Source organism: Athene noctua, chromosome 18 (genome assembly GCF_965140245.1).
Source record: "Athene noctua chromosome 18, bAthNoc1.hap1.1, whole genome shotgun sequence".
NCBI lineage: Eukaryota > Metazoa > Chordata > Aves > Strigiformes > Strigidae > Athene > Athene noctua.
Window position 1 is genome coordinate 4,693,456 of NC_134054.1, and position 11,715 is coordinate 4,705,170.

General features: G+C 39.8%; 1 protein-coding gene across 1 annotated transcript in view; it reads left to right on the plus strand.

The window, feature by feature from the left end:
- The window catches only part of OGFOD3 (2-oxoglutarate and iron dependent oxygenase domain containing 3), a 48,940-nt gene that overhangs the window by 31,579 nt on the left and 5,646 nt on the right, over positions 1–11,715 (plus strand). The window contains exon 8 of the mRNA XM_074922341.1: positions 762–885. Coding sequence (XP_074778442.1) covers positions 762–885 — 124 coding nt within the window. The remainder of the gene's footprint in view (positions 1–761; positions 886–11,715) is intronic.

The following is an 11,715-nucleotide window of genomic DNA, read 5'->3' on the forward strand; positions in this document are numbered from 1 at the left end:
TTTTCAGAATCAGCTACACTCAGTGTTAAATATTTAGATAGCTTCACTCTGGGCAGTAATACATAGTATTTCTTTTCTCCATCTTCAACATACATATCAAGCAAAAATAATACTTTAAAAGGAAGGAAACCACCTTGTTATACTTAAAAATGGCCTGTTTGGTCTGTAGGCTGAGAAGAAGCAGAGACTTTGAAAGTCACGTTTGAAAGATTTTAAACAGAACCTGTATGGAAAAGTGTGGAAGTTCATCCAACAAATGTGTGTTTGCTTGGTCTGATTCACTGTAACCATGATGTTCCCGCATGGTAGCTGGTGAAAAAGGTGAGGCTTTCAGAAACCTATAGCCATGGTGCAATGGTTAGTCAAATGATGGAATGAATTAGTCAAAGGCTGTTCTTGGGTCTCATTAACCTTATGGTGAAATGTTGTCTTGAAATAGTATCATTAGATGTGAGCCCTTCTGTATTTTTCATACAATGCAGAGGATGGTTGAAATCGGTAAGAGCACTTCTAATTATGGAAAATGTAATAATAGAAATAATAAGCCTAACATGCTGGTCTTGTATGTAGTGTGTGTGTAAACAGAAGAGACTAATAAACATATATTATTTCTATAAAAGAATGTTCTCAGCTTTCAGAGACCCCCTTATGAAATACGTGAAAATTGGAAAAACCCACCAGAGTCATCTGTGTAATTATTTGTGCTCTGCAGAGATGAGAGTAGAATTTGGTAATGTTTGGTCATGTTATCTTGCTCCTAGGTAACTTATGGCTCTTTTGACTATACTTCACTGCTGTATCTCTCTGACTACACTGAAGACTTTGGTGGTGGACGGTTTGTGTTTATGGATGCAGGTTCCAACAAGACGATAGAGCCCCGGGCAGGTAAGAGTCTTGGTTTGCCTGCATTGAGGCAGCCCAAATTGTGACAGTTATTAACTGAGTGGGCTGGCAGATGTACTGGGACTTCATTTTGTGTATGGAATAATGTAGCATTTTGCCTTCAGATTGATTACATAAAAAGTAAAGATTAAAAAGGTTAAAATGTGGCCACAGTTTGAAATATCTGGAGTTAAGCCACACAAAGTGATTTCCTTCAAAGCTGTAGGACTTAGACCTGCAATCCGGTTATGACAGATTAGCAGGTCACTATGCCTCAAGAGCAAAGATAACTGTGACTACAACAAGTCCAAAATAAAGCAATTTATTTTAGACTGTCTGGCCTGAAATTCCTTTGCTGTTCAAGGTGGAGCTTAATACCCTGTAATTGCCATGGGCTGGCTGTGAAGATGATTGATTACCACAGCTCTGCTGACCTGCAGTAACACGATGAACCATGGTAACTTGGTTAAGTCCATAACTGCTTTCAGTAGATCTGACAGCGACAAACATTCTGATGGCTGTCAGTTACAGCTAAAAAAAACCCACCATCTTTCCTTTAAGGCTGGTTTAAGATTTTTTTTTTTTTTTCTAATAAGTGGATCATCTGAAACTAGAATTACTTTAGAGCAGTATGCCTAGGAAGAAAGAGCTCAGCCTCAGCTCAATCTGTCTGGCAGGTGAATACTGAGCTTACAGCAGTGTAACCTTTTATTATGCAAGACCAGTCACACTTTTGTGGAAAAGAAATCAAGGACAACTTTATATTCCTACTGTGTTCTGTCTTTTTTTTTTCAAGAGGGAAAAGATGGAAATTTACTTATTTAAAGACAGCCTCAGTAATTGTCTGCTGACAGGCATTACCCCAAGCAGAACTGACTTCCAACTATTGCTGCCTGCAAACGAGGATGGGTGTGGAGTTTTTTTGATTTAAGGATTATAGCAATCCACTCACCAGCAGTAATATTGGTTTAGATAAACTCTGAGATTATCTGCATTCTCAGTTTGGTATCAAGAATTTTATGTTTGATTATTTTAGCTTTTATGGTTGGAAATCAACCCTAAACTGAAAGTATCATCTTTTGCAAAATGCTGCCACCAGTATTTTGAAGGGGAACATATTAAACTATTTCATTTCTAAATGCAATTCTAAGATTAACATTTTTTTACAGCTGTGGAAATCATAGTTGAATTCTAGGGCTGGAAGGACAGCTGTCTCCTTGCACAGTACAGGGGCACTCAGTCCAATTGCTGTATGCACTGAGCTCCTGACTTAACTTTAGAAAGTCTGCAACTGTGAAATTGCTTTCATTTTCACGTTCTGCTGCAAGGTGTTTGCTCTTTATGTAGTTCTTGGGGAGGAAGAGGGAGCAGATGAAGTACAGAAAGATTTTTTTTAACAGCACCTGGTTTTGGCCATTCTCTTTCACAGGTCACTATTCACAGTATGTGTGCCACAGAGTTGGTTAAACCTTTTAAAACAAAACAAGGCAAAGCTGATAGGGAAATGGCCTTTTTTGAAAGACCAAATCTGCTACATGTACATGACAGACAACTAAGTTTAATGCCAGTTACACCTTTCTAACACACTCCTCTGCCTAAACGCAGTTGTCAGGTGTCCCATGGTTACATCACTAGCTATGGTGCAACTACTAGCATCCCGTGAGGTGAGGAGAAAAGCTTTAGAAGGCAATGGAATTTAGTTTTCCTCGTGCTGATAAAATGCTTTGTGAGAGAATGCAAACGAGGGAATGACCCCCGGGTGTTTGCTGCTGGTACAACTTGATGCATTTTTCATGTTCAGAATGTTCCTTTGTGGTGTCTTTTCTCTCCTCCTCTTTTTGTGTGTGTTTTTGTTTTGTTTTATGCTGCTTCTGATCCTTTGTGCTTCTCTTGCCACTCCAACCCAACTTTTAAACCCATGTGTTTATAAGCTTTTATGCTTCTCATTTGTAAGATTCAGGCTTTTTTAGAGATGACTGGAGTAAACGCTGGTTCGGTTTTAGTGCTTGACATCTAATTTACCTTTTCTGTATTGCTAATGCCATTTCAATTCTAAAACCTGTCACTTCTGGTTGTCCCAAAGTTAATCTGCATTTTGGGAACCTGGTGCTGTGTGCCAAAATGAGCACATTCCTTTTTCTATGAGCAGTAGTTTGTTAAAGTGTCAGGCTTTACAGTAGAGGACAGTAGGTCATTGTTACTGATGCAGCAGAGCAGAAAAGCAGTAATTGGACATACAAAAAAAGACAAAAATAAAACACTGTGGGATTTCCTGTGTTTGGGAGTGCTGCCCAGGCCACTCGCATTTGTGTTTAAGGATCAGTTTTAGCCAGAGAGGGATAGGGAAAACTCTTTTGTTACAAGTGGAGCCTAATTTTAAAACACTTATCACTTCTCCAAGTATGTATGACTGGTGGATTCTATACAAAGTCTGTAAATTCTGATTCTCATGTATTTGAGTGAAAGACTCTCAATATAATTTGTAGCATGGTCTATAACATTGCCTAGTTCAGTTATTAACTAACATCTCTAGTTTTAAGAAGGAATTATAACATTAACCTAGAGGCTCTTGAGATTTTTTTCTTTTTAACTGACATGAACAGGTCACCACTGTGATGCCAATTCACGTGTACATACCTTCGGCTTATTCATAACCAAATGTGGCATTAAGGAACACATCCTTCTTGTACCCTGATGGGCTTCATAAGTACGTATGTGTCTTTTGACCTAAGTCATGTCCTCTGTCTGCTGTACAAAACCCACTGTACCATGAGTAAGAATTCTTGGTGCCAAGTGAAACCCTACTTTAAAAGGAAAATGTTGTCTTTGGTTTTGGTTTGGTTTTTTTATTGATAAAGAAACAGTTCTAAAGTACTATCTGTTGCTTTTAAATGGCTACATTATGTCAATTTTGGAAATAGATTTATTAGCATTTTGTTTTCATCCTTTGCACCAGGGGGAGCTTGTTCAAGAGACAATGAAACAGAGCAACAGTTAGAATGAAGTTCATCAAAATGAAGCCCACAGCCCTTTCCACATTAACTTCCCTTTACTGGCCTGAGACCTGTTTTAGTAATCTTCAGTAGATACAGGAGGATTAAGAATAAATGGAAGACATCAAGACATTCATTTTTTTAATGATAAAATTCATATACTTTCTGCTGCTACTAAATTTAATCAGTGTAAGCCATATTTAAAATGTCATAATTTTGGAGGGTCTTGTGTGCATTTGGAGACTGGCAGTGTTAGGTTATAGACTTCATGATAAAATGTAGATGAAACCCTACAGTTGCAATGAATTGTCTGTACCAGTTGTGTGTTACTTATTTGCATGTACAATTCTTAGTTTTAAGGTCAGCTTTGTTGCAGTTATTTTCAACTCGCAAGGGAGTTTGTTCTTCATACAAGTTGCTTATTATATAAGGGTAGAAGGAAAGGTCACAATCACTTCTGTGTTTGTGGAAGAAAATAATATATGGTGCAAAATGAATTATGTGCATTGGAGAGTGAAATGTGACTCTTCCTTGAATATCAAACTTAGCATATTTTCATAGCTGTCTGAAGCGTGTGTTTCTGAAAGTGTAAAAATACTTGAGATGAAGGTATGAGCTATTTGGGAACTTGTGAAGTTGGTTTATTCTTCATTTAAAATGGAAAAGTGTGTGCTCAAAGCCCGAGCCATTAGTTTTTCTGCTCAGGTAAGGAAAAGCATACATTTAAAAACTCATATGTAGCTTTTTCATAGTGTGGGGATGGGCTTCAGGGTGTCTGTGTGTACATTTACTGAGATGTCACTGTACTGCAGTGGTTAGATATCACGTGACTCAGGGTTCTGTAATCATGAGAGAAAGTGCAGTATTCCAAGTGATGTGGTGGGAATTTGTCATATCTTTATTGTACTGTGGTCTTTTTAAAAAAATCTATTTGGAGGAATTCACTACTAAAAGCTGAGGGATTGCAGCACAGTGACAGAAAGTGCAATGGCGTGAAAAGTAATTTCCAGATTCAGAAGTCCCACAACAGTGTTAACACAAGGTGTGAAAGCTGTGTTTAAAGCATATAGTTAGTAATCCATCTTGTATCATGGAATAGTGGATTTATTTGTTTTTTCCCCACTGATCAGGTAGTCTGATCTTTCTTTACATTCAGTCTGCATCATCCAGATTCATTCTGGATCATGATAATCTTCTGGCATTCCTCACTTTAGTTTTGCTCCAATCAGTAAAACTGGAGGATGTCTTGATGTTAAATCAGTAACAACTGAAAGATGAGAATAATTTTTTTTAAAATCTGCAGAAGTAGCTGTCAGTCCTAGAGAAGAGTAAGTGGAGCCAGCATTAGCAGCTGCAGTAATAACCAGCTATGCAAAATTCATGGATTGTAGGACAGCAGTTCTTACTGATTTGCAATACTAATCACAGATTGCACATGGGACTGGTAAGATGATTGCGGAGAGAAATGGTAGAAAAAGAGGACCTGTTGCAGTTGTGACAAAAATATCCAGAAAATGGCTTAATAGCTTCTTATTTCTTTGTAGAACTCTGAAGATTGTCTTTTGCTTTCTGTTTTGTTTCCAGTGGAAGGATAACTGTCTTCCAGACTCTGGTTTTGTATTGCAGTGGTGGTTGGTGATAGGTTTATAATGATATTAAATTTAATAATAATATCTTAATTGAGCCCATAAAGTAATAGGTACCTGGGAGGCACAGGCCAGATGTGCACTTAACATGGTGCTTATAGAAATTACTTCATATAAAATATGCTGTCTTGTTGAGGGCATCTGTTACTGAGGACAGTCATGGTCACTTTACACTAGCTGGGCTGTTGAAAGGATTGAGGAGTGTTGGGGGAACAGGGAGCAAAACAGGTGTCTTGTGTTACAGTGCTCCACAGAGCATTGCAAAGCACTGTCAATATTGAGAATTGGCTTTTAAGGCTTTTTCCCCTGGTATAAAATACTTAGTTATAAATGAACGTATGTAGCGTGCACCTTATGTGCTTTTCATTGCTCGCTGCACAGGACTTTGTTTTATGTAATGCATATGCAGGCCAATATTTCAAGAATTTGATTTGATACTGCTAGACAAATATACAGCAAAGCTGGAGGTATAAAGAGGGAGCAGAGGAAAATCAGCTTCAACCAGTTGATGAAGTTGGGGTAATAAAGTAAAACAAGATACCAAATTGACTGTAGCTGTGTTACACTGTATAGTTCAGTAATGATGTTTGCTTTCTTGGTTCCCCAGCTTTGTGAGTGTTAATGTCGCACACCATAGGTGTTATCGTGAAGTCTTCTTGTTAAAGGCCATTTTTTGAATAAGAAATGAGCAACAGAAGTTACCCTTGTGTTTATGCTTTGGTGATTTACTAAATGTAAGGATGAATTCCTTCTCTGTCAGAAGTCCAAAACCTAGAACTCAGGCATCCACATGATTTGACTGCAGCTCTACTAAACATACTGTGTTTAGCGAGGTCAAGAGAAGTAACATAGATGATCCAGAGGTAAATCATGTGATTGAAATTGAAATTGCAACACTTTGTTCTTGGAGGCTTCTCTTGATGAAAACTTTTTGTAGGAGTCCAATTTAGAAACCTTCTGCAACTGCCCGGAGTGTTCTAACATGGGAGAATAGAGCGGGCTTGGCCGTATGGGTTTGGGTGAGGTTGAGCACTGAAGGGGAGAACTGGAAGATGAGCAGAGGTGGTATCCCTGTCCTCTTGGTGGTTAGGGAGAAGTAGTGGAGCCAAAAGGCCTTGGTGAGACTCAGTAACTGTTTTGGAGAGAGCACAGTTACGCAGTTTTCACTTCTAAATACTTCCCTACGTTGTCACACCTTCAGGCATAATGTACAGGGTGGAAACTCCTGTTATTTTAAGCAACCAACTGTGCTGATAAGAGAAGCAGGCAGGGATTCTGTTGAAGTCTAAAAATGGTCATGTACTTTTGGTAGGAAATAATTAAGTTCACTTATTTTCTTTAAAAACTGTAATTTGGAAGTTTTCAATCTAAGTGCTTTTGAATTTAAAATAGAAGCAAGTCCTTTTAAAAATATTGATAATATTTCTACAGATTACAAGCCAGCTGTGAGAGAGTTTGCTGTGTGAATCAGTGATTTTATTTATAACAACAAGTAGTTTCTCTGTCAAGTAAATAAATTTGGGACAAGTTTGTAACTCAGCCTCATTAGATACCCACTGCAGGTTTTTTTTCTTTGAGGAAGTAGGCTTCTTTATTCTTTGTGCCTGGCATATTATGTAGCAAAATTGTTTAGAGTAGCTTGTGCCCTCTCTTCTGGCTCCCTCTCTTCATCCCAGATCAGGGCACTCACAGCTGCTGTCATTCCCTGTTACTTTTGTGGGGTTTAGGTAAGGACTTGCTTAAAGCTCTTCCCATTAAACATTTATTTATAAGTAATAGAATAAGTATATCTGTTAAATAAGTTTTATTGTGTGATTACAGAAAATATTATAATCAGATTATTTGCCTAATGATACAGTGATTTTTCTTGGACACTATATATGAGAATGAATTAGCAATTAATCCTAAACAGATGACAAGGATGAGAACACAATTGTGTTTGTGCAGTTTCCCCAGCAGTGCTTCTGTCTTGGTGTCATTCAGCAGATGAGATGAGTTTTTCCTTCTTTCCTGAGTAACATTTAGAGCTGATAAATGTTAAGCAGTCAAAGCTGTCAGTGCATAAGATGAAAGATGTTGAATAGATCTGTAGTGCCAAATAAACTGTTCGTGCTTCCCTTTAATCAGGCAGATAAGTTGCTTCATTTCCTTCTGAGCAGTGGCTCAGTCTTCCCAGTGCCCCCAGCCAGCTGCCATGGACAGTGGATGGAGATGAGAGCTCTTACACTCCCCCGGTCCTGCTTTGCATCCCTTCCGCACCACTGGCACCAGGCAGGGGCAGCTCCTGCCCTTCCCTGGTGTCCAGCCACGCAGTTCAAGCAGACCAAGGAGGAGAGTGATGGGGCTGTTATCATTCCCTTGCTTGCATGATTGACACATAATTTGAGGTTTCTCATTGATGTTCTTGTGACCCAAGGAGTTTACAAGGAAATTTGGCAGTGAATTAAACTATAGAAGGGCCAAAAGGATGCTTGCCAAGAAAGCAGAGGGACAGCCTCCTGGTAATATGAAGGGGCTTGGAATCTAGTGCTAAAACAGGCATGCTGCAAACAGAAAGTGCTTGCCAAAGTTGATATTAATGTGAATGGCCTGTTCCACGTGTAATGAGAATAATTGAGGTCAGAAGGCACATCTGGAGGTCTACTCCATGCTCTCTGCTCAAAAACCAAGCACAGGAGACATGGGGATAGCAAAATATGTGTGTCTGAGATATACCTGGGAAGCATCAGTATCTGAATGCTGCACTCATGTGCTAATGATGTGACTCAGAAGTTGGATATAATTTAGAAGTTGGCCTTGACATACTTGAGAGGTGGGCCAGTGTAAACCTCATGAAGTTCAACAAGGCCAAGTGCAAGGTCCTGCCCATGGGTCGGGGCAATCCCAAGCACAGACACAGGCTGGGTGATGAGTGGATTGAGAGCAGCCCCAAGGAGAAGGACTTGGGGGGGATTAGTGGATGGAAAACTGACTGAGCCAGCAATGTGTGCTCACAGCCCTGAAAGCCAACCGTGTCCTGGGCTGCATCAAGAGAAGTGTGGGCAGCAGGGCGGGGGAGGGGATTCTCCCCCCCTACTCTAGTCTTGTGAGACCCCCCTGCAGTGCTGGGTCCAGCTCTGGGGGCACCAACAGCAGAAGGAGAGGGACCTGCTCAAGCGGGGCCAGAGGAGGCCAGAAAGATGCTCAGGGGCTGGAGCACCCCCCTGTGAGGACAGGCTGAGAGAGTTGGGGGGTTCAGCTGGAGAAAAGAAGGCTCTGGGGAGACCTTAGAGCGGCCTCCCAGTATAGGCCTTATAGTGGCTACAGGAAAGATGGGGAGGGACTCTTTGTCAGGGGGTGTGGGGATAGGATGAGGGGTAATGGTTTTAAACTGAAAGAGGGCAGATTTAGATTAGATTAGATTAGGAGGAAATTCTTTCCTGTGATGGTGGTGAGGCCCTGGCACAGGTTGCCCAGAGAAGCTGTGGCTGCCCCCTCCCTGGAAGGGTTCAAGACCAAGGGGATTGGAACTAAATGATCTTTAAGGTCCCCTCCAACCCAAACCATTCTATGATTTGAGAAAGGGAATTGGACCAGACGACCGCTTTAAGGTCTCTTCCTACCTAAGTTATGCAATGAATTTATAATGTTAGAGGCATAACAGCCTCAAAGTATTTTTTCTTAGAAGCATTGTGGTATGTTAATATTTGTATGGCTCTCAAAGTCCTTTCATATATTCTCTACATTGTTATAATTTAATCTGGCATGCTTTAGTACCTTTTCTCTTGCCAGAGAGAACAATGGAGGATTTTTTTTATTAATAATACTTGTAAAACTGAACATGTGTTAACTACAAAGTATTGTAATGATGTTTACTAATTAATTTTCACAGTAACCTTATTAGAATAGGTCAGTACTCCATTTTAGAGACAAGGAAAAAAAATGAGAGAGTAAGTGGTTTTGTTGGAGTTGCAGTTAACATGTCAAGGGCATAGTTGTCATTGAAAATTGTTTCCTTTGTATATTCCTCCAATTTATATTGCCTCATAGTACAGAGGTTAGGTAGCAAATTGTAGGCAGCTTGTTTATGGAAGTGCAACTGAATGTTAAAATTCAACGCAGTTAAAATCTCCTGAGAGCAAGCCTTATGTGAATACTGACATTTTTACTGTGATATATAGCTGAATGCATAATTCCTTCCCACCTGTATGCTGCTTCTTGCAGTTGTTATTTTTTCTGAGTACATCTAAAAAGAATTCATTGCTGAGGGACAGTTATGAATGTGATTAAAGCCTAGGAAAGCAAAAGCAGGGAAGTGCCAAAATTCATAGTTAATACATAGTTAATAGTTGAGTAATTAAATGGAGCATAATTGCTGTGTAGTGAAATATCCCTTGCTTTTGCTGCCTGTTAAGTATTACTCCTGAAAATAAGTATTGCTTCACCTAAATTAGGATCACATGAAATTCATAGTGGTGGAGCTTGTGACTGGCACTTCTGTGTCTTCATGATTAGCCTCCTATAGATCAGTGCAAAAATTGGTTCTCAAAAAATCAGGAGAATAAGTGGTTACCTCTAATACAATTCCTGTTATTCACATCACAAGCTTTTCTCAGCCTGACAGCATTTAAGAGCTTGACTTGTGTCAGTGACACCAAAGACCAGGCTCAGTTTTGATGGATGCTGTGGTGCTGAGCTTGTTATCAGTTCCTTGTCCTAGGCCATTGTGAGAGGGTGCTCTATTTAAATGAGTTTGCACCTGAGCTTTCCATGACAGGAGTTCTTTCACCCCCAACACAATTTGTCCTTTGCTTACTCTTAAGGTTTCTGAACTTGTGTGGATGCTTAAGGGCCACAGAAGGAAGGAACTGAGAAGCAGCTCCACCTGTGGATGAAGCTCTTGACTAATCTTAGTACAGAAGCAGAGCTGGAGGCGTATCTGTGAACTAGAAAGGGGAGCAACTGCATCACAGTAACACTTTCTGCAGTCTGCAAGGAACAGAAGTTCATCAGCTAAGCTTTTATTGGACCAAACTACATCTTGAAACACTAACACAATGCTGGAAACTAGGGAAAACATGGGAAGGAAGAGAAAACAAGTTGTAGATTCAGATACTGTTGTCAAATAGAGATCAAAGACAAGGATTTGATTACTTCTGTTCCTGTGGAGATATGCAGGCAAGGTAATAATTTAGAAACAGGGTCCTGCAAGTCTTGAGGTTACCAGAAATCTTTCCAATTCTTTGGTTTTTTGCTCTTCTAATAAGAAAGGTGAGAACAAGTGTGTACGTGTGGGAAGAACTTTTTCAGCCCATTGTTGCACTGTTCCACAGGGGCTAGGCTGGAGTACAGCTCAATCCCCTGGTACTAGACAGCCTCATGGAAATCTTGAAGCCAGTTGGGAATGGCTGTAAAGTTTCACAAGTTTTAAGTGCTTGCACAGAAAAGAAGAAAGATGATTGATAGATGTGTCTACAAAATGTATTTTTATCTAATGTGGGGCTGTATGTCCAAGTTTTAAAAGCACTAAATGCTCTGGTGTGCTGCACTAATGGCTGTGGTATGCTCTGATTGACTTCTTGTGGAATGGAAAGTGGAGGTGAGGAGGAGAGGATAGACAGTGAATGTGAGAGGGCAGCCAATGTTCCTTTTGACTTATGGATCTAAAACTCTTCCCTGAGGTTGAGGTACTGGTCAAAGCATCATGAAACTAAAGTGATGGAGTTTTTGGCATCTTGCAACGATTGGGGCAAACGAGTTCACAATCAGGATAAAATACTTTCTGGATTATAGATTTATCTCAGTGAAAAAAAACAAATCCTTTGTTTTTTTTACCCTTGGCATCACTTCTAACCCCAGGACACCTCCATTCTAATCTTCGTCCTTTAGAATGTATCTTAGAGACTGGCTTCTTTCTGAAAGCTTAGAAGCATGGACCTCAAAACAGGAGCTGATCCAGTTGCTATTTCTTCCTCTCCAAAAGTTCATGCCTTAAGGACCAGGGATTAAATGCTTTCTCTTTTCTGGTTAGATAATATACTATAAAACTGTATTGAGTAGTAGCTTGTGATCTCAAAAAAAGCTTACACTCTTACCAGTAAGTGTTCATAAATCAAACTGAAATTATGTGCCAGGAGGTAGTAGTCAAGATTTCTTTAGTGGAGCAGAAAAGCATGTTGGAAAGAGGAGGGGAGAAGAAAATGAAAAGACCCATT